General features: G+C 43.9%; 1 protein-coding gene across 1 annotated transcript; it reads left to right on the forward strand.

The window, feature by feature from the left end:
- The first annotated feature begins 8,296 nt into the window (after window positions 1-8,296).
- Window positions 8,297-13,401, forward strand: LOC118585594. The gene is given in 4 exon segments (XM_036190276.1): window positions 8,297-8,425; window positions 8,696-8,947; window positions 9,056-12,242; window positions 13,250-13,401. Coding segments are annotated over 4 exon segments (3,720 nt in total).
- Window positions 13,402-24,377: the final 10,976 nt, after the last annotated feature.

The following is a 24,377-nucleotide window of genomic DNA, read 5'->3' on the forward strand; positions in this document are numbered from 1 at the left end:
GAAGCCATCTCTCCTACATCAATGCCATCAGGGTCAGTCCTCCCTCACCCATGGTAGGGGGTGGGGCTGTCCCTCCCAAGTGGGGGGCCAGCTCTCCTGTGAGGGTTGGAACCAGCTCCAATGCTTCAGTGTCTAACAATGAGGCAGGGCCAAATTTCCCAGTAAAGGGCAGGGTCAGCTCAGCAAGGCCCTCTGATTTCAGCAGCAGCATGGCCCTGAGGAACATCTTGGCTCTGGGTAGAAGCACCACCCACTCAGATCAGGATGGATCTGCCCTGGCCACATGTGGTAGGCCACAACCAGGGGTTCCCTGTGACCTTGGGTGGCAACATAAGCCTTGAACTTCAACACAGACCTTGGCTGCCATAGAACCCAGACATTGCCCCCAGCTAACCGTCCTGGCTGGAACATCACTGTGGCACTGTGCTGTGGATATCACTCTGTGTAAATAAAGTTCTGATTGGCCAGTGGCCAGGCAGGAAGTATAGGCGGGACAAGAGAGAAGAGAATTCTGGGACGTAGAAGGCTGGGGAGACACCGCCAGCCACTGCCATGAAAGGCAACATGTAAACACACTGGTAAGCCACAAGCCATGTGGCAAAGTATAGACTAACAGAAATGGGTTAATTTAAGATAGAAGAAACAGATAACAAGAAGCCTGCCACGGCCATACAGTTTCTAAACAATGTAAGTTTCTGTGTGCTTTCTTGGTTGGGTCTGAGTGACTGTGGGACTGGCGGGTAAGAGAGATTTGTCCTGACTGGGCCAGGCAGGAAAACTCTTAACTACAAATGGCGTCCAACGTGTTGGCAAGAGTTTCCACCTAAAACCTGAAAAAAAAAAAAATTCTAAAAAAAAAAAAAGTTTCTGGGCTATGCACTACTTTGATAGAACTGCTTCTGATAGTTGATGGTACACATGGCTCCAGACCCAGAGCTGGCGGTAAACTGTACCACCGCCATGTTGGAAAACTGAGGTGGGTGGAGCCAGCAGCCACCGTGACGTTTCAGTCTTACAAAGATGGATATTACACAGAAAATATGGTTTGTCTTGTCTTTGGGATTTTTAACCACAAAAAAAGATTTGATCATAAAAGCTGTTGAGTTAAACAAATATGTAAATTTTAAAGGTACCTTGACTTTGAAATTTGGATATAAGGATATGTTGCTTTGGAAAAGAGTCTCTGCTTTTGTTTCCACAGAAAGCCAGAGGCTGTGGATTTGTTCCAGATTAAGATATATCATGTTTGATCAGCCAAGACCACCTGAAAGGTCTCCGATGACACCATGGCCCAGATGATCTGACATCCAGAATGGTTTCAAGGCAACTGGCTCAAAGGTTCACCCTAATGGACTACTCTATAATCCTAAAATTTTCTTTGTATCCCCATAAGATATAGCGCCCCTCTCCAGCAGGAAGTAGTAAGAAAAACTATGCCCACATTCCCAAAATTATCAAGCTGGCTTTGGAGATGGAATTGGCTCACTCCTTCTCTAAATCCAGACATATTGCTAAAAGAAATGGTTAAGAGATTCTTGTGTCCCAAATCAGAAGAGCCCTCTGGTGTGGGACAGAGAAAAGCCAATATTTTTCTTTAAAGCAGGTTGATTATAAATGAGATCTCTTTCTAAAGAAGAAAGGGGGATATGATATAGATATAATAGGATGAAAGGGTAGATTAGGGAACTTACTTCTAAAGAGCAACAACTTGTTTAAAATGTTTTACATTGGTTTAGATTTTAGTCTATTGATACAAACTTAGTTAATTTTGTTATATTGTGTGTATATTTCTACTATTGTTTATATAGCTCATTTAAAATTGTAATGGATAATTAAAAATAGATTAATAATTGGCCATCTATGATAATCATACTCATTGCCATGTTAGTTAAGTCTTCTAGGTATACACAGAGATATCAGATAGACAGGTAATCTTCAAACACTTCAAAGGTCTACAGAATATGGCATTTAAAATATTTTTAAAATTTAGACTTTCTGGACAGTGAGACATGTCTGCTCCTGGCAGCACAAATTTACTTCAGAGAGGAGGATGAGCATTAAAGACACTTCATATGGAGTTTATCTTCACCTTGGCAAAAATAGCCATTTGGGCAAGAAACTGTTCTTGCCTGGACTGCTCGATCAACTGGACATGCAGAAAATATAGAAAGGTGACCACTGAACTTTGCTTGACAAAATGGTCCTTCAGGTTCCTGCTTCGCAGAGGAAACTGCCAGACATTCTACAGGACACTGAGAGAAGTGACCAAGAGACTCTAGCCCTGTGGGCTGAAGAGAAATGCCCCAACTTTACAAAGGATCATTAGGTGATTGTCCAGGCTGCCAGCTGTCTCTGTCTACTCTTGCAAGACTACTGAAAAATGCTTACATCCTTCTCCCAGTTCTCAGGTAATATTATATCCTTCTGAGGTCTTTGATGTGGTTGAAGACTAGATAGTTATAATTTCCTCAGTTATGATAAAAGATAAGTTAGAGATAAAACCTTAGACTCACAAATATAAGATAGATAGGATATCTTCTTTAATATTGTAACTGTAATTCTTGCTTGATAATTGTTTTGTTATATGTAATTGTACTATGTAAAAGTTAAAACCTTCCTTAAAAAAAAAAAAGAAAGAAAATGGGAAGTGCTGTGGATATCACTCTGTGTAAATAAAGTTCTGATTGGCCAGTGGCCAGGCAGGAAGTATAGGCGGGACAAGAGAGAAGAGAATTCTGGGACGTAGAAGGCTGGGGAGACACCGCCAGCCACTGCCATGAAAGGCAACATGTAAACACACTGGTAAGCCACAAGCCATGTGGCAAAGTATAGACTAACAGAAATGGGTTAATTTAAGATAGAAGAAACAGATAACAAGAAGCCTGCCACGGCCATACAGTTTCTAAACAATGTAAGTTTCTGTGTGCTTTCTTGGTTGGGTCTGAGTGACTGTGGGACTGGCGGGTAAGAGAGATTTGTCCTGACTGGGCCAGGCAGGAAAACCCTTAACTACAGCACTGGGTACTGTATGGCCCCAGCTGCTAAAGCGATAAATCCAAGGAAGTCTGTTTAAGAAGTGTTAGAGAAATTTATTAAGGTAAACTGAGGAAATTTACTCACAAATACAGAATGCAGTACACAGCTGAAGTTGTCATCTGATCTGACCAGGAGTGATCCCACTTCACCAGCAGAAGCAGGGAGAAGGGGCATGTGACTCTTCTCCCTCTTCTTTTAAGAGGTCACATACAATGGCAGGAAGCACTTCCTCCTTCAGGCCCTATAGCTCAAGGTCACAGGCAGAGCAAATACCACTATATTTCCCCTTTTTATCTAAATAAGAAAGTTCTAAACTTAATGCAAACTATATACAATAAGAATGATTATCAAGTATTGTCCAAGAAAAACAAGGGTAATAACAAACAAAAATGGAACTACAACCAACAAGAATAACATCAAATAAGAAAGACATGCTAAATGTCCAGAAATGTCCAGAACATAGGTAAATGGCAAATTATGGAGATTACTCCAATAGCTGTCCTATCTTGAAGATTCTAACTCTAGTACTAATATGTTCTAGCTAAGATATGAGACGACTGTAACTATAATTATCTAGTCTTTAACTCTATCAAAGACCTGAGAAGGAAAATAATAGCTGAGAAAATGGAAAATGCAAGCAAGCAATTTCCAAAATTCTTGTGAGAATTGACAGAGACAGCTGGAATCCTGGACAGTTACCTAAAGTTTCTCAGCATCATTGGGACATCCAACTTGGCTATAGGCCTAGAATAATTAACAGATATTTTTCAGAAGCAGGAATTTTAAAAGACCATTTTACCTTATCTTAGCAAAGTTTAGTAGTCACTTTTCCTGTCAGCAGTCCAGGCAATGGCAATTCTTTACCAGTAGGCCATTTTGTGCCAAGAGGACAAATTTCCAATCAGAAACGTCTAGAAGCCTAACATTCTCTCAGGATCAGATCAGTGCTGCCAGGAGCAATTGTGTCTCACATCAACAGAATTCTAAGTTATCAAAACATTGAAATGCCACATTATCTAGGCTTATGAAGTGTTTGAAGATTACCTATCTATCTGACATATGTTTCTATAAATTTGGAGAACCTAACTAACATAATTATAGAAATGACAAACTGAGGTGACTATAGTTCTGTAAGTCTTGTCTACCTAAATAACCTAAGGGCTAAGGCTTCACATTAACAAGATAAACAGTCTGTAAGCAGACTACCAAATAAGGACAATGGCCTCAAAAGTACAATACACAAAATATCTTAAACAGAGGTAGAAATGTATAGTGCAATATGCAATATGACAAAAATATTCTTAATATGTATTAATATACAAAATATTTCAAACAGGAGTAGAAATATATGTGCAATGCAACAAATACAGTTTTGTATTTGTATCAATAAACACATTATCTTAAATAGAAATATAAGAATAGTTTACATTTGTATCAATATACAAGAATCCACATCAGTGCAAATTATTCAAGACTGATAGATTGCTAAAACAGTTTTACTAGTGGACACAATAATCTACCTTAATATACTATACCTATCTATTCCCCTTTTCTTTTCTAGAGGAGAATACTGAGTCTAGATTTTATTGTTCTACCCCCCAATCCTATAACCATCTATCTATAACCCTTAAGAAAATGAAACCTTTGGGAGAGGGGATGTTGTTTTCTTAGAATTGCTTCTTGCTGTTCAGGGGCCTATGGTATCTCTGTGGGTTCCTGTAAGAAAGCTCACATAGTTAGGTCTCTCTCTATAGGGCTAGCTGTAAAGTCTGCAGCCAGTCTCAGAGTAGTGGGTAAGACTGTCTAAGATTCTGGCTAGAGGTATTGTATGATGGACCATCTCAGAACTGTCATGAAGAGTTTTCAGCCCAAAGCTGATCATTGAGTAATGTTCTTAGGTAAAATGACATCTTTCTGGATAGAGTAGAGTTATTGTTGGGGCCCATCTCCCTTCTAGAGACTGCAGTGGGATCAAGTGTCCCACTTTGAGCACCAAATGTAGGTGGAAATTTCTCCAGTCCTGCCTTGCCCAGCAGTACAGATGAATCTCTTCCACCCATGGTCCTGCAGCCACTTATAAAATAACTCAGAGGCTTATATTAATTACAAACTGTATGGCTTACAGCTTCAGCTTCTTGCTAGATAGCTCTTTCATCTTAAATTAACCCATTCCTATTAATCTATATGTTGCCATGTGGCCATGGTGTTTGTTACTGGTCTGCTGACATCTTGTTACTCCTTTGGCGGCAGGCTAATGTCTTCCAACCTGCACTTCTTGTCTCTGTCTCTCTGCTTGGATTTCTCACCTGGCTGTATGCTTTCTTGCCGTAGGCCAAAACAGCTTTATTTATTATCCAATGGGACCCACACATGGGCATCAACATGATCTCAGGCAGCTGATCAGATCCAACCTCATGTGCCCACTCCCCACTCCCCTTGCAACAGAAGTTGCAGAAGTCAACTCAAACCCTGGCTGCTGTACTGCTGTAGGGCCATAGATCCAGACATGGCCCTTGGAAGAAGCCCATGCCTTAAAGTCACCATGGTCCAAGGTAACAAGCAGGCTTCCAACATCAGCTTACTCCTCACTGCCTTCACTTGTTCTGTTCTGACTCTCTTCACTGTACATGAATGATTCTGCTTCACCGTCTCTCCCATTTCTCTACCACATATTTATTCATCATAATGAGACCCACCTTCCTGGCACTGCCAGCAGATAGATGTCTTCCCACAAGCCTAGGCCTTGTGGCTGGCCTATGTTTGGCTAGAACCCTCCTGAGTAAAATTGTATTAGATAGGCCATGGGTCTCAGATTTTAGAGAGAGAGAGAGAGAGAGAGAGAGAGAGAGAGAGAGAGAGAGAAAGAAATAAGAAAAGAGGTAAAGAAACTTTAGATCTCATGAATATTAAATTGAGTGCAACTTTGGACCACTAGCTTTTCCCTCTCTGCTAAGACTATAAGAAGATCATTAACAATATGAAGAAACAAAGTATTTACTGACAATATTCAAGATGTTATAGCTTAGGATTTTCCTTTTTTGCATCTGAAGAAAGTCAAGCATGTAGAGTTCTGTAGCGAGCCACAAAAATATGTTATAAGGAGTCCACCTGTGTATTAAAGCTATACCTTGACCAGGCCAAGGGCCAGTCAAGTGGGAAGCCATCTAACATGGACTATTTGGTGTTACACAGCTTAATAGTCAGCTGTGTCTTGTTATGAGTTTCTAGTGCTCACAATTCCCATAGAATGTGTTTGTGCTCAGTCCAGTACTTGTACAAGGTCAGTAGACAAAGCCAAGCTGGAGGTAGGTGCTTAGCTTCTTTTCTAGTGCAAATGAAGCTCAGATCATCCCCTTTCCTTGAGGCCTAATGGCTCTTCAGAGCAATTGACTGAGAACAAAAGAGGTTTTTACATATCAAGGTAGAAGGTAGGGTGGAGAAACATTCCTGAGGAGGCAGAGTACCTCATGGCCAGGGGAAGAAGGAACAGGTGTTTTCTGTAGAGGAGACTGAAGGCATGACCAGGGAGAAGGGAAGAACACAGAGGTTTTGTAGATGGTAAGGCAGAACTCTTGTAGAGTTCATTGGAGCCGGGAGTAAGTAGAGATGGAGGGTGAAGAAACAGAGGACAAAGATGAGGCTCGAAGCATAAGAGCTTAGTGTTAGTTATTTGGCGCTCCTACCCCACAAGGAACACATCCTGAAACACGACAAATCCACAGAAGAGATTTTATTGAGGTAGGATAGGAAGAGACAGATGTGACAGGTCTGTGGGAAACACACACATGGTCAAGAGAAAGGGGAGAAAGAGAGATCTGTACAAAATGGCGCCAGCTTTATAAAGGGTGGGCCTCGCATGCATGCATACAGGAACTCGTGTGGCTACTCCACGAATGTGCATAGATTACTTGGCTGCACAAGCTTTATGCAACCATGTAAAGCCATGGAGTCCTAGTCACACTGAAAGACCCCCCCCCCGACACCCCTATAGTAATACTATGTTTGTAAGGAACAAAAGACAGTTCCAGGAAACAGAATGGCCCCACCACAGCCCAGATAGCTATTAAGAAATGTTGCTCAACCCTTTGATTGACACTGATTGTTCTCAGCCAAACCTTCGTCAATGCCCTGTTGTGCAAACCCCCTAAGAGTCATTGGAAATTCCCCAGCTTGTGAGATGAGGCACGTAGGGGAACGAAGGAATTCAGCTAGAAGGCAAAGGTGTAGAGATAAGCAGGATGTCAGGGACAGACCACCTGGCGTCAGTACGGGAGGAATTCTAGATAGGGGTTGAGTCAACACACATATCTGGTTACCAAGGAGACCCACAAACCGCCCTGAGCCTGAGTTCACGCCCTATTGGATTTATACTTGTATACTCGCGCCTCGCTTTGTCCAATTAGAGCTCTGTAACCATTCGCGCCTTGTTTGAATTATCCAATCAGAGCCCTTTGACCAATGCTTTCTGCTTCTGTACCCGCGCTTTTTGCTATAAAAACCCATCTCACCAACCCAGAGGCGCGCAAGTCTTCCGAGAGGCTTTGTCGCCCAGGTACCTGTGTTTGAATAAACCTCGTGCTGTTGCATCTGATTTGTGGTCACTGCGTGCTCCTTGAGACGGGGGTCTCACCTGAGGGGAGATCCCTCCGGGGGTCTTTCATTTGGCGAGCCAGCCAGGAGCCAGAGACCCTCTACTCACGGACCACCAACCCACCATCAGGAGGTAAGCCGGCCGGCCTCGGTATTTGTGTTTAAGCTCGAGCCGTCCTGTGTCCGTTTTGTCTCTGTGCTGTCTGTTTCTGTGTTTGAGTTCTGTTCCTGCGCAGCGTCCGGAGGGACCAGGAAAGGAGGCGGACAAGGCCTGCCGTGAGGCCGGGCCGCCTGATTGTAGTGCCGGGAGAGGAGGCAGGCAGACTTGTCGTGAGTCCGGGCCGCCTGAGTCCCGCACTAGGGTATCTCCCCTAGTGCCCTGTATCGGGGTGAGACTGAAGGGGCTGACGAGCCCGGACTTCGCTCACCAACCCTGGAAGACGTTCCACGGGAGTCTGAAGTCCCCTTTGGGGCACGGTTTTTCGGGGCCTCCCAGGTATCCGAGGGATACGTGGTGTTGGCAGGGGACGGAGGGCGCAAACCCTCCCAATCCCCGACCGAATTCTTGCTTTCGGTTTTGCGCCGAAGCCGCGCAGCGCGATTTGTTGTAACGTCTGTTGTTTGTCTGTTTCTTGTTTGTTGCCTAATTCTTCTTTATCTAGACACCAGAATGGGACAAACTGTCGCTACGCCCCTGAGCCTCACTCTTGACCACTGGTCGGACGTAAAAGGCCGTGGCAACAATGAAGGAGTCATCATCAAAAAGAATAAATGGACCACCCTCTGCGAGGCCGAATGGGTTAGGATGGATGTCGGCTGGCCCCGAGAGGGCTCCTTTAACCTCTCTTTGATTTCACAGGTTGAAGGGAAGATTTTTGCCCCCAAACCCCACGGGCACCCAGACCAGGGCCCCTACATAGCCATCTGGAGATCCCTGGTAGAAAACCCATTTCCATGGGTCAAGCCTTTCCTCCTAGGTCCCTCTACAACCCCTTTGGCTTCTCCCCCGCCCTCCGCACCGCCTGCGATTTCTTCCTCCTCCTTATACCCTATACTTCCCCGCAAAGAGGCTCTCAAGCCTTCCGTCCTCCCCCCCGACCCCGACTCTCCCCTCATTGACCTCCTAACAGCTGAGCCGCCGCCTTATCGCGCGGCACCAGCCGCGCCAGCCGCGGGACCGGAAACAGGGACGCCGGCCATCGGAGGGGCAGCAGCCCCTGAGAGGATGGCAACTAGCAGGAACACAGGGGGGACCCCGGCTCCCTCACCCATCGCCGGTCGCCTTCGGGTCCGCCGGGATGACACCCCCCTGGAATCCAAGGCCTTTCCCCTCAGAGAAGGGCCTGGCCGCCACCTCCAGTACTGGCCATTCTCGGCCTCTGATCTCTATAACTGGAAACAATTTAACCCCCCGTTTTCCAAAGATCCCGTGGCGTTAACCAACTTGATTGAGTCTATCCTAGTGACCCATCGGCCAACCTGGGATGACTGCCAACAGCTTTTGCAGACCCTCCTGACTGTGGAGGAGAAGCAGCGGGTGTTCCTGGAAGCACGGAAGCTGGTCCCTGGCGAAGATGGGAGACCTACCCAGCTCCCCAATCTCATTGACATAGCTTTTCCCCTCACGCGCCCAAATTGGGATTATACCACCGATGAAGGTAGGGGACACCTACGTCTCTATCGCCAGTTGCTCTTAGCGGGTCTCCGTGCCGCTGCCAGGCGGCCCACTAATTTGGCCCAGGTAAGAAGCACCATCCAGGGAAAGGAGGAGACTCCAGCCGCATTCTTAGAAAGGCTAAAAGAGGCTTATAGAATGTACACCCCCTATGATCCAGAGGACCCAGGGCAGGCACCAGGAGTTATCCTGTCATTTATCTACCAGTCGAGCCCAGATATCAGGACTAAGTTACAGAGGTTAGAAGGACTGTCGACATTGAATCTTTCGGATCTGTTGAGGGAGGCAGAGAAAGTATTTAACAAGAGGGAGACTCCGGAGGAAAGGGAGGAAAGGATATGGCAGAAACAGGATGAGAGGGACAAGAGACGACACAAGGAGATCAAGACACTGGCCGCCGTAGTGTTGCAGGGCCAAGGCAGAGAGGGAGTTAGGATGGGAGAACGAAGGCGACCCCCCTTGGAGAAGGACCAATGTGCATACTGCAAGGGAAAAGGACATTGGGCTCGGGAGTGCCCACAGAGACCACAGGGACCCCGACGACCCAGACCCAAGGCTGTGGACCTCCTTAATCTGGAAGACTAGGGGGGTCCAGGCCAGGAGCCCCCCCCTGAGCCTCGGATAACCCTCAAGATCGGGGGGCAACCCGTAACCTTCCTAGTTGATACGGGGGCCCAACATTCGGTCCTAACCCACACTGGAGGCCCCCTCAGTGACCGTTCCGCTTTGGTCCAGGGGGCCACCGGTAGTAGGAGATACCGGTGGACGACTGAAAGAAAAGTCCAGTTGGCGTCGGGGCAAGTAACCCATTCCTTCCTACATATACCCGACTGCCCTCACCCGTTGCTGGGCCGGGACCTACTGACCAAATTAAAAGCACAAATTTACTTTGATGAAAGAGGACCCACGGTCACGGGGCCTGGGGGAACCCCTTTGCAAGTCCTCGCCCTAAATCTGGAAGAAGAATACCGCCTTTTTGAGCCTGAGCCCCCGGAAGAACCACCGGGTGAGATGCAGGACTGGCTAGACAGGTTTCCACAGGCATGGGCAGAAACAGGAGGCTTGGGGCTCGCGCACGACCAGCCGCCCCTTGTCATTTCATTGAAGGCCTCCGCAACTCCAATCTCAATCAGACAGTACCCCATGTCTCGGGAAGCGCAGGAGGGGATTAAACCCCACATCCGGCGGCTAATAGACCAGGGAGTGCTCAAACCCTGCCGATCTCCCTGGAATACTCCCCTCTTACCCGTCAAGAAACCAGGTACGGGGGAATTCAGACCGGTCCAGGACTTAAGGGAGGTCAATAAGCGGGTGGAGGACATACACCCCACAGTACCTAACCCCTACAACCTCCTCAGCACCCTCCCACCGACCCATACTTGGTATACGGTGCTGGATCTAAAAGATGCTTTCTTTTGCTTGAGACTGCATCCTCAGAGTCAGCTACTGTTTGCTTTTGAATGGAGGGACCCAGAAATCGGACTTTCAGGACAGCTGACCTGGACCCGGCTCCCCCAAGGGTTCAAGAATAGCCCAACACTCTTTGATGAGGCCCTCCATGCAGATCTAGCCGGATTCCGGGTAGAACACCCAACCTTGACTCTGCTCCAGTACGTAGATGACCTCCTCTTGGCCGCCAGGAGCCGGACCGAATGCTTGGAAGGAACTCAGGCTCTGCTGACCAGGCTTGGGGAAAAGGGCTACAGGGCCTCGGCCAAAAAGGCCCAGATATGCCAGAACAAAGTTATCTATCTGGGCTACACCCTGGAGGGAGGGCGAAGATGGCTGACCGAAGCCAGAAAAGAGGCGATAGTCTCAATCCCCCCTCCCAAGGGCCCTCGGCAGGTCAGAGAATTTTTGGGCACGGCCGGCTACTGCCGCCTCTGGATTCCTGGGTTTGCTGAACTGGCTGCCCCCCTGTATCCTCTCACTAAGCCGGGAATTATGTTCCGATGGGAGGAAGAACATCAACAGGCCTTCCAACAAATTAAAAGAGCATTGCTCGAGTCACCAGCCCTGGGCCTACCAGATCTAACCAAGCCCTTTGAACTATTTGTGGATGAGAACTCAGGCTTTGCTAAAGGGGTATTAGTGCAAAAACTGGGGCCCTGGAGGAGGCCGGTGGCCTATCTATCCAAGAAATTGGACCCGGTAGCCACTGGATGGCCCCCTTGCTTACGCATGGTAGCCGCTATTGCAGTCCTGCTCAAGGATGCGGGTAAACTGACTCTGGGTCAGCCAATGACTGTGCTATCCTCCCATGCGGTGGAAGCCTTAGTCCGGCAGCCCCCAGACAGATGGCTCTCCAATTCCAGAATGACTCATTATCAGGCCTTACTGCTGGACACCGACCGAGTGACCTTCGGCCCCACAGTTTCCCTCAATCCGGCCACCCTACTACCCCTGCCTACCTCCTCGGGGGAGCATGATTGCCTCCAGATCCTGGCAGAAGCGCACGGCACCCGTCCAGACCTGACCGATCAACCATTGAAGGACTCAGACTATGTCTGGTTCACGGACGGGAGCAGCTTCCTCGAGGAAGGGATGAGAAGAGCAGGAGCAGCTGTCACCACTGAGTCTGAGGTGGTCTGGGCCTCGCCGTTGCCGGCTGGAACATCGGCCCAGAAAGCGGAGCTGATTGCACTCGCCCAGGCCCTCCGGATGGCGGAAGGTAAGAGACTCACAGTCTATACTGACAGCAGATATGCCTTCGCCACTGCCCATGTGCATGGAGAAATCTACAGACGGAGGGGCCTCCTGACTTCAGAAGGTAAAGAAGTCAAAAATAAAAAAGAGATTCTGGACCTCCTACAAGCACTATTCCTCCCACGGCAGCTCAGTATAATGCACTGTCCAGGGCACCAGAAGGGGAACACAGCAGTGGCTCGGGGAAACAGGCTGGCTGACCTAACCGCCCGAGCCGCAGCCTCCCAACCACCCAAGGAAGGGCAGCTGTTGATGCTCCTGCAGGGTCACCCGCCGCCTAGCAGAGGCCCTATGCCCTACAGCTCTGAGGACCATGAGCTAGCAAAGAAAATGGGGGCGGAATGGGACTCTGAGAAGCAGGCTTATACAAAAGAAGACAAACTAGTCATGCCTACTTCCCATACTCAATACATGCTCAAGTTCCTTCATGCACTGACCCATCTAAGCAAGGGCAAAATGAAGGCCCTACTGGCCGACGAGGCTTCTGGGGCTATACTACTGAACCAGGACCAAATACTCCAGCAAGTGACCTCTAGCTGTCCAGCATGCGCCCAAGTGAACCCCGGAAAGGCCCACTTAGGCAAGGGAACCCGCCTAAGGGGCCATCGCCCTGGGACTCATTGGGAAATAGATTTCACAGAGGTAACGCCCGGACTCTATGGTTACCGTTACCTCCTGGTTTTTGTGGACACCTTTTCTGGATGGATGGAAGCATTCCCCACCAAGAAGGAAACAGCCAACGTCGTGGCCAAAAAGCTGTTGGAGGACATTTTTCCCAGATATGGGATGCCCCAGGTAATGGGGTCCGATAATGGGCCTGCCTTCGTCTCCCAGGTAAGTCAGAGGGTGGCCAGATTGCTGGGGATTGATTGGAAGCTTCATTGTGCATACCGGCCCCAGAGCTCAGGACAGGCAGAACGAGCTAATAGAACCATTAAGGAGACTTTGACCAAATTAACGCTTGCAACTGGCTCTAGAGACTGGGTGCTCCTACTCCCTTTAGCCCTTTACCGGGCTCGGAATACTCCCGGACCCTATGGTTTGACTCCCTTTGAAATTATATATGGGGCCCCCCCACCTATTGTAAATTTCCTTCATCCTGACATTTCGTCCTTCGCCACCAGCCCTACCTTAGAGGCACACCTCCAGGCCCTCCACCTAGTACAGAAGGAAGTTTGGAAACCTCTGGCAGCGGCCTACCGAGAGCAACTGGACCACCCAATAGTCCCTCATCCCTTCCAGATCGGGGACTCCGTCTGGGTTCGGCGACATCAGACCAAAAATTTGGAACCACGGTGGAAGGGACCATACACCGTCCTGCTGACCACACCACTGCTCTCAAGGTCGACGGGATTGCTGCCTGGTCCACGCCTCCCACCGTGAAGGGCTGCTAAGGAGATTGACCGACCAGTGCCAAGGGTCCACTGAGTTCTGGTCGAGATAGCACGGCGAAACTCGAGAGAGCTGGTTGAAGCAGAGGATATTTGAGAACAACCGACTGGTTCGAGGGATGTTCCACAGGTCCCCATGGCTCCCACCCTCATGGACCTCAGCCCCTACTATTCTGCTTATTTATGTCGACCTGCATTTTAACAGATCCCAATTTATTAGGAGAGTTCGGTGTTCAAAGTATAACTCACATATCTCCATCAGTAGATGAACCACCACCCTGCCCTCACCTTTATGCATCCCAATAAATGAAGTTCCTTCCTTATCTCACCCCTCTCCCAACCCTGGGGTCAGCCAAACCTTCGTCAATGCCCTGTTGTGCAAACCCCCTAAGAGCCATTGGAAATTCCCCAGCTTGTGAGATGAGGCATGTAGGGGAACAAAGGAATTCAGCTAGAAGGCAAAGGTGTAGAGATAAGCAGGATGTCAGGGACAGACCACCTGGCATCAGTACGGGAGGAATTCTAGATAGGGGTTGAGTCAACACACATATCTGGTTACCAAGGAGACCCACAAACCGCCCTGAGCCTGAGTTCACGCCCTATTGGATTTATACTTGTATACTCGCACCTCGCTTTGTCCAATTAGAGCTCTGTAACCATTCGCGCCTTGTTTGAATTATCCAATCAGAGCCCTTTGACCAATGCTTTCTGCTTCTGTACCCGCGCTTTTTGCTATAAAAACCCATCTCACCAACCCAGAGGCGCGCAAGTCTTCCGAGAGGCTTTGTCGCCCAGGTACCTGTGTTTGAATAAACCTCGTGCTGTTGCATCTGATTTGTGGTCGCTGCGTGCTCCTTGAGACGGGGGTCTCACCTGAGGGGAGATCCCTCCGGGGGTCTTTCAACACAAGATGTTTTGACCCAGAAATGGCTATTTTGAACCAGAAATAACTAGGCGGGTGTGTCTAGGTCCGCTGGGCATGCCCAACTGTGTGGGCATGTTGTGACTTCATATCACTTAGTTGTTAGCAGGACTCTGAGGAAACAGTAAAAGAGAGGACAAAGAGGAACTGTCAGGATAGAAATGAAGACATGTAGACAGGATTTCATCCCAGAGAAATAAAGCAGATGGATAAAGAGCTTGATGTATCTAGATTTATTCCTGCCCTGAGTGCCTAGTGGAGCTATAGCTGAATAGATAGAATTTTGTCTTAGAGGAATAAAGTTAACAGATATAAGAATACAGTGTATATAGATTTTTTTCCTCCTCAGATATCCCATGCCAGATGTAGCATCTTCCCTGGACTCTGGGAAATCCATAGAGTTCTCCATTACCTGCCATTTTCCTTGATGAGAATGGAATAAAGGCTTTATGTTCTTGTCCAAACACACTTATGCAAAGAGACAGAGACAGAGAAACAGAAAGAAACAGACACAGGACAAAGACACAGACAGAAGAAAAGAAAGAGAGAGCAAATGCACAATTGTGTAGATGAAAAGTGATTCTGTAAATAGATTCTAGGTTTAAAAATTGTGACTAGAACCTAAGGAAAATAAATGCAGAATTTGAGGAAATATCTCTCAGTTCCCTTTCTTCCAACTCTTTCATTTTGTTGGGAATATGTGTAAGAAACACATTGTTTATCTACTGATCGATTTGATCCTCAAACTGCCATGAGCTATGAACCAGTTCTATATTTCATTGGAGGAAAGCCTTCTATCCATAGCTACACTTTCTTATGGCAATGGCAGCTTCATAGCTTCTTCTGTGGCTATGATGCCAATCCACTGTTGTTTCAGAACTGGTAATCTCCAAGGAAAGCAAGAAGTATAAAACTGAGATTAACCACCTCTGAGATTATTGGTTATCATCTGCAGAATAAGTAACATTTTAGTGGAGCTGGAACTCTTCTGAGTGGTTCACTACCTAGGCATCCTCCTCATTTCAAGTCATTTTGCTTATTATGTGTGTGTGTGTGTGTGTGTGTGTGTGTGTGTGTGTGTGTGTACATTCAGTTACATGTTTATGTATGTGTGTGAGGGGATAGACATTCATGTTTGGGCACACTTGGAAGACTAAAGACAACATTACGTATAGTTCTTCAGGAGCTGCCCAGCATTGTTTTGTTGATGGTCCTTATGGGGGTAATGGTGTTTATGGTGGTGATAGTGTTTATGGTGGTAATGGTGTTCATGTTGGTGATGGTATTTGTTTGTTCTTTGAGGCAGGAATTCCAAGTGATTTAGCACCCACTAAGTAAGCCAGGCTGCCTGAGCAGTGAGCCCCAGAGGTCTGACACTGTTGCTTTAGCACTTGGATTTTATATAGATACTGGAATTCAAACTTGAGTCCTCAAGATTGCAAGGCAAGTGCTTTGCCAACTTAGCTGTCTCCCCATCCCTGCTATTGTTTTTACTTGACATACCAATTATAATGTGTCTACCTTCCACATTCTTATTCTTTCATCAGTTTACTAATTTTCATTCCATGCAACACTGGCTATCACTTTGATTAACTTCCTAAAAGATCCCATTAGTGAATGTACTCCCCCTTCCAGTGTCTCTTCTGAGATATTGAATCTTGTGTCTTTAGAAAGTATCTCAAAGCAGAAAATTTCCTTTACACCTTTCTTCTACTTGACTTCCTTGATGGAGATCTACTCTCAGGCAGCTTGTCTATTGTGACGCATGTGTATTTTCTGTTACCTGTTGGGTAGTCTTCCTCTATGTCATCTGACAGCTGACCTGGCATCTTGGAATACAGTTGCTAATAGCTCCTTTGAAAGCCATTGCAGCTGTTGTCCTGAGAAGAAACTTCCTCAGTACCCCATTATCAGTGACAAATGTGCCCCTACAATGAAAGACTGGGCTCTGAAAGACTTAGGGTCTGAGCTATGAATGCAGAGATGAGATCCTTGGGTTGAAATATGCATAACCCATTTTATTTCAGGGTCCCAAGTTTAAGGTCATATCTGGAAGTTAGCATTGTAGATCCTCTGAGATGGAGCATTTAAATGTCCCAGGAACTCTGCAACTTTAGCTTATTCCTCAGCACTATTCTATTCTTCCACAACAAGAAATAAAAGCCTCTTCATTCTAACAAAAAGGCACTCTGACTCTTACCTTTAGCCCTTAATTGCTGGTTCTTAGCTGTTCATTATCCCGCTGCAAGCTATCAAAAAACTTGACAGTAACTAGCCAATGCCACTGACTTTGGAGATTTTTTTCACTTATATCTTTCAGATGCCAGAATTGTCTCATTTTCAGGAGCTTTCTTCTCTAGTGGAATGCATTTTTTCAAGGTTTCTATTGCTTAAGCATTTGTCAGTTGCACTAACAACCCTTTCCAGGTACCCTGCTACACACGTCCCATGGTAGTCGCACTGCATTATATCAAAACTATCACATGTTCCCTTTGGCTGGGATACCATGATTTACCCTATGGTTCCTGCATAATTGCAAATGGTGCTTTCTTTTTTTCTGAAGAGCCTGGACATGCACAAGAAACTTCTAGTTGCCTGGATCTGAATACACAGATGTGTGTTTACTAGTCTCAGGTCCGTGACATAACTTGTGATGAAAGTACCATAAAGCAGGAGAACTGGATTTTGGCAAAGAGTTTCAGAGATCTTTAAGTCCATTGCAGTGAGTAGGCCTTGGCAGACAGGTTCCCTGGTGGCAAGAACATGACACAGTGGCTTCTCATATGGAAAAAGAAAGTTAAAGAAGCCAGAACCAGAAAGATCTAATTCTCAGAGGACACAAATCCAGCAATATATCACTTCCCATAAGTTTTGTAACTTCCACAGACAATGGGCCACAAACAGTCTCCGACCAACATATATACAAATACAATAGCTTGTGGTAAAAATGATGGCAGCCACCACCTCTCTGCACTTTCTTTTTACCATAGATCTACACCCTTAATAATGCTGGTGATAATTCTATTGTTTATACTATGTTCTACATCAGAAACATATTTTAAGAACATTGTCTCCTATCATTCAAAGCATTTTTAACTCAAGGTTCTAAAATGAAGAAACTAAGGATAAGAGGGCCTAACTGATTTACCAGATACCATGTAGATGATAAAGGGTGGGCAATGGATGTAACCAGATCAAGTTGGTTCTGAACCCACTGCTGTGGATATCACTCTGTATAAATAAAGTGCTGATTGGCCGGTAGCCAGGCAGGAAGTATAAGGTAGGCGGGTCAAGGAAGAGGAGAAGGCTGGGAAAAGGAAGGCTGGGAGGAGACACTGCCAGCTGCCGCCATGAGAAGCAACATGTAAAGACACCGGTAAGCCACAAGCCATGTAGCAAAGTATAGACTAACAGAAATGGGTTAATTTAAGATATAAGAAATAGATAACAAGAAGCCTGCCACGGCCATACAGTTTATAAGTAATATAAGTCTCTGTGTGCTTACTTGGTTGGGTCTGAGCGACTGTGGGACTGGCGGGTGAGAGAGATTTGTCCTGACTGTGGACCAGGCAGGAAAACTCTAACTACAACCCACAGTTTATTTACCCCAGGTATGCAATCCTGCTTATTACGACACTCTCATAATGACTGATTGAAAAAGGTTCCATGTAACATGAATTGCTAAACAGTCTTAATTAATAAAAATACCCAGAGACAGATATTGGGGTGAATGCTGAAAAACCAGAGAAGCAGAACAAGCCACAGCCAACCTCACCTTGCCAACTCCTCAGTTGATCCTGTTTCCACAAATCCTCAGACTGAAAGCCTCTGAGTCCTCACCCATGAGGGTCTCAGTTGAACTCCGGCTATAAAGCCTCTAGTTCCTGGTCCTCATGCCTTATATAACTTTCTGCTTCCTGCCATCACTTCTTGGCATTAAAGGTGTGAGTCTTTCCCAAGCAAAGAGATGAGATCTCAAGTTCTGGGATTAAAGATGTGTGCCATCATGCCTGGCTCTGCTCTCAGTGTGGTCTTGAACTCACAGAGCTCCAGACAGATCTCTCCCTCCCAAGTGATAGGATTAAAGGTATGTATGCCACCAATTTCTGGTGTTTATGTCTATCTAGTAGTTGTTCTTTTCTCTGACCCCCAGATAAAGTTTATTAGGGTGCACAATATATCAACCACATTGCTCCTTTTTTGTCTAAAATAAAAAGTTATAACTAATATAAAAAAACTACATAAGTACAATAAGTATATACAATATATAGTCAAGAATTACATTAACAATGACCAGTCCATTAACATTTGAAAAATTCTGACCAGAAAAATCATTATTTATCCCATTTTGGTGAGTTCAATACAAAATTTATATACAACATACATAATTCCAACCCAATGTAAAATATTTAAAACAAGTAGTTCCTTCTAAAATTAGATTTAATAATCTATCTTATATTAGGGGACACAATATATCAACACAATTCCATCACTGTCAGTAACTCCTTTGATTCCCCCATCTGAACAAAGTTAACTATACAAATTCTAGAGTGGGTTTCAAGTCTAAGTTTCTATGATTAAACAAAGAAGCTGCTTTTATGACACACATTATCAAACTAGTTTTGAATTTTTGTCAAAAACAGAAGAATATACTCAGTTGAAAGTATACTTTCATATAAATTCTTTTAAAAGCAGCTGACTAAAAGATTTCCTGGGAAGGTCAGCTACTCTAAAAATTGTAAATAGTTCTGCTTTATCAACACCATGTAAACAACTTAATATTGTTTAAGAATATACTTACTAACCTATAGTCATTCATTTCTTTGCCCTTAGAATTTTTATAATAAAAATGATGTATTCTGCAAATCACATATCAAGTCTTAGCATATGAACATTTATGAAACTATCATTCTAAATAGTAAGCCTACTTCTAAATGAAAGGTGGTTAAGAAAATTTATTTTCTATTTTCTTCATTCAAACTGTGTATAGATTATTATTTGTACAAAAGTCAAATTCAATTGACTTTTTCCATAAGTATAGGCAACAGACAAATTAAAATATGTAGAAATTCTAAAAATTTTAGACAAAGATATAAAGGTGTTGAATGATATACTACAGTATGGTACGGATTATGTGTCCATTTGAAAATATGGTGACATTTTGTTTGTGATTTTGAAATGTGATTTATTTGTATGTTTATAAATAAAGTTGCCTGGAGATCAGAGGTAAAATCGAGCCATTTAGCAGAAGTTCAGAGGTGGTAGCACAAGCCCTTAATCTGATCACATAGCAGGCAGAGTCTCTGTGTGGTCAAGGACAACAGCCAAGTGTAGTGACCAGAGTCTTCAATCCCAGTACGAACCATAGAGACCAGGAGGTCTGTATAGAAAGGCAGTGATGAGGAAGTCATGTGGCCGGGCTTAGAGCCAATGAGAAGGCAGAACAGGAAAGCAATTTAAAAAAAAAAGTCACACAGGGAGAAAGTCTATCTCAGGGGAAGGATGGCAGTGAGTGGTAAGCTAAAGGTAGTCTTGGCTCTTCACTAGAGCTCTGATCTCTTGGGCTTTTAACTCTGTATTTGGCTCTGTGTTTCTTATTTAATAAGACTGTTTAGAAATTCGTCTACAGAATCATACCTGACAAATTATTCCAGAAGAAATTAGTGGGACTTCAAAGCAACTGTAGTTCTCCTGGGTGTGTAAGCCCCTCATCCTTTCACAGGACAAGTCCATTTTGCATTTTCAGTCTGAAGAAGGATAGAATTGTAGACTCCTTTATAGTCTGTCTTTCACACATGAGCAATATTGCATATGGGGGACAACTTGGACAATCTTCCCTTAGTTTCTCATTTTTAAATTAAGGACATAGTTTCAAACTGTTCCCCTACCCTTTTATCTTTACTCTTCCAGAATGATATAAATCCTGAGTCCTCACCCTAGGCCATCTCTATCTGTACAATAATCTCAGAAATTCCTGTGAATATTTCCCTCACATGTTTGATTTTCTCATTTCTTTGGACATAATCCAGAGACATTGTCATAGGGTATGTGTCGAGTGATGAAAAGAAGAGGTTGGTGAATTTTAAACGATTTTTGGTACAAAGGAGAGTGGTTTGAAATGCAGATGAATCTTCATATGATGTTCTCCTTTGAGACGGGTGTAGGATAGGACATTAACTTCCAGGTGGGTAATTGATGTCAAAAAAAAAACAAAAACAAAAACAAAAACAAGCTCTCAAAATTCAGCAGACCAGAAGTATCTCTACCGTCTCTATGCTAAATGGAAGTATCCCACAGGAGAGCAGTTGGAGAAATTCCTAGTAGAGGTAACTTGGTTCCCAGTTAGTTTGGAATTTCCTGCCATTTGATAGTTCTCTTCATCTAGTAGCTTCAGTGGAGTGCAACTGAGCCCTGAAAGCTATGGTTTCATCACAGCACAAATGGATTTTGGAAAGCTTCTATCATAAAATAGATCTTTATGACTGTGTAAGGCAAAGAAAGACTCTTTAAAATTTCCTACAGAGAAAATAGTCAATTGAGTTTCATTGCGTTCAGCTATTTGGTTTCTACTGCTTATGTAAGCCCCTTGTAGTCCTTTGACTTTCTTTAAACCAGCAGAGAGATTTTTACAGTATGTAAAAAAAATAAGGTACTAACTTTTTTATTTGATTAGGTACCACCACCTACAAGGAGCCATCAGAATACCAGCTAGGCAGGTTCAACCCCAGATAGCCAGGCTAACCAGAAATTCTCCTTGGAAAGCCACATGCTTCTGACATCATTTTGTCATTCCATCATTTTCTGTCTTAATATAAGAAATTGAACTGCACTCTGTGTAAATGTTTCATTTTAATGCATTTACCATATTGAAAACAACACTTAGGATGCAGGTAGAAAGTCGGCTGAGGTCTACAGTTGCATGCAATGCCAAGAAACAAGAATAATAAAAATTTGGCTTATGAGAGCTTGCCAACTATATATCTGGCAAATGTTAAAATGTAATTTGTTTTTATTTGTATTGCAAATTTTCAGATAATATTATTTAACCAACTTTAGCAAATTAACATTCTGTATATTTATTTGATAGTCAAAGGATGGCTAAAAAAAATTCATATGTATTAGAAGAAAAATAAGGTGGTACAGAAATAATTTCCTCTAGCACAATATAAGATGCCCCATAAAATTAAATCTTAGATTAAAAGGAGTCTCCTTCTACCATTGCTTACTTCCATGTGCTTGTTACAGGTTTGGCTTAGGATAAGATATTTTGGAAATAGGCAGACAATATCCTTCTTTTTTGATAGGTCATCTGCTGTTTACTTTAATACCCATAGACTGGCATAGAAAAGAGTATTAATTATATTATTCATAGTCAAAGAACTTTTAGTCACTTCTGCACCACTGTGACCAAAGTATCTGCTAAAACAATTTAATGGATGAGAGATTTGTCTTGATTGGTGATTTCTGAGTGATCCAGTCCGTCATGGCCAGAAGGCATTGAAGAGTTCATGGTAGTGTCAGTATGTCATGCAGGGTTGTTCACCTGGGTCCTAGGGTTACTATTGCTGTGATGAAACACCATGACCAAAGGAACTCTGGGAGTGCTGGAAGATGGTCCAAGAATGGAGGCATTGAGGAGAATTCTGAGTGCTTGTGAGAAAACTCCAAGACCAAGACAAGAGTCATGTGAACTCAGTTTCTTCAGAGTCATGGAATTGTTCTGGGAATATGCATCTATGCCCCTCCCTAGTATAGCAACAAGAGTGAGTTTACCTCAGACTATTCATTACAACTGGCTGTTGTTATTTGTCTATATGCATCTATGGAAAAACCTGTTTTTGCAATATATGGCTTGCCTGTCACATCTAGATTTTTCTTCTGATTGTATGCTTTACTCATGTGACTCTTCTTAACCATCAGTGTATGAACTGACACTGAATAAAACTGGCTACTAAATGAGACTTTAGTTCATCTCATTTATTGGGTCCTTTCCCCCAGGTTCCACTGCCTTTAGAGAGGTAAGTAGGAAGAGAAAGGGTTTATTCCACTCAGTTCCATTTAAAATATCACCAGTAAAAGCAGTGAGGTCACGAACTCACTCACACAGGGCAGGGACCTGGAGGCAGGAGCTGACTCAAAGGCCATGGAAGAGTACTGCTTAGTGGCTTTCTCCTCCTGGCTTGCTCAGCCTGCTTTCTTTTAGAACCCAGGACCACGAGCCCAGGAATGGCACCACCCACAGTAGGGTGGGGCCTCCCCCATTTAACACTAATTAAGAAAAGGCCTCACAGCCAGATCCTAAAAAAGCATGGGAAGCCCTCTCCTCTCTGATGACTCCAGCTTGTGTCAAGTTGACATAAAGCTAGCCAGTAGAATATGGTAACAGAACAGGAAGCTGAGGCAACTACCAGAGACATACTTCTAGGATTGAGGCCGCACTCTTTTGAGATTCCACATTGTCCCAAAATAGCATCAACAGCTGGGAAAGAAGTAGTCAAAACATGGGCTTCTGGGAGGTATTCACACTGAAACTGTAACAAGCCACTTCCAGAAATAAATGGGATGATCAGTTATGCTACGTGCAAGTTTATCTTACAGGCTATTATAGACTGCTTAAGGAAACTCTAATTACTATCATTAATTTTATCTAAATTTAGATTTTCTAAATTATAAACAATGTTAATTCAGTTACTCTTTTATTGTTTTGCCATTATCTTCATCAAAATAACACATACTAAAAATAGATTACTACTTAACCTACCTGGATTATATATAAACTTCAATTAGATATAATCACTGACTATTAATGATAAACTGATTGAATGTACTAGAGTGGGCTGGTTTGTATTTCAGTTCTTTAGTGGCTTATCAATATGGGCAGATTAGATTGTCAGGCCAAATCATTCATCCTTACACATATAAACCAAATTTAAATAAAGTTTAGATATTTATATAGGTATTCTTATTTTGCATATTACAGAAATAATTCAGTCTTTATTATAAACAAAATAGCATTGGTCATTGGTCAAATACTTCCAATGATTTTCAAATATAGAAAGGTTCTTACAAAAATGCAATGTTAAAATCAGACAATTATGGTGCAAGTTCGAGTCATATTTAATTTAGGTCTAATGCCCCTCATTGGTTTTCTTACTTTGTGTCTGCAATTATCCCTCACTTACAGAATTTCAGATTAGTGATTTTCAAAATTAGTAGAAGAATTATATAAAGAGATATCATTTTCCCCAAAGACTTCTGAATTTGTTATGAATACGGCAGAACAAACAATACAAATGAACTTTGAGGTGGGGAAAGATTTCTGAAAGGAAACTTGAACTCAGACAAAGACTGCAACCTGATCCAAATGCTAAGAGCCCCCAGAGAAAAAAGGGACCATGTGGAATTATCATTAGATTCCTGAGAATGTGGAAACATGACTTCACATGCCAAGGCCTGTGGAGAGAAGCGGTCTTCAATGGCAAACTGTCTGGCAGGCAGAGTTTTATTTTTATAAATTTTACAACTCTTGCTTAAGACTCAACTGCTTCAAGACATAGACTCCTTCTGATCCCACAGTAAAAGTACTGGTGTGTGCCCCTTAAAAATGGGGCATTATCCAGAAAGGTGAAAGGGAGCTAATCAGCTGGGTAATTCAAAGAAAAGCATTTGTCTAGACAGACAAACAGTGAAAAGCACTCTCAGTATAATCTACATTTAGGTGTATAAGAGTGCTCTGGCTCAGTAAAGAATTGGGTCCTGGTTTCTGAATGGAAATAGAGGCAGTGGAAGAGACGAGTGTTTCACACACAGTGAAGAGTCAGGCTCTAAGTGTTGTATTTGAGCAGTACTGCTACTCACCTCTCTCCACCCTAACAATAAGGTTTTTCCATTAGTAAGATGAAAATACTTTCAAATGAACTGAAACATCACTCTATTCAAAACATATTCTTCAGGTTTCTGCATCACATAATTGAGATGAATTTGGAACGATGTTTGAAAATGATATCCTGTTCATAGGATCCTTCCATTTCCGTGTTTGAAAAGGGAGGATGGTAAT

This window comes from Onychomys torridus, chromosome 6, assembly GCF_903995425.1.
Source record: "Onychomys torridus chromosome 6, mOncTor1.1, whole genome shotgun sequence".
NCBI lineage: Eukaryota > Metazoa > Chordata > Mammalia > Rodentia > Cricetidae > Onychomys > Onychomys torridus.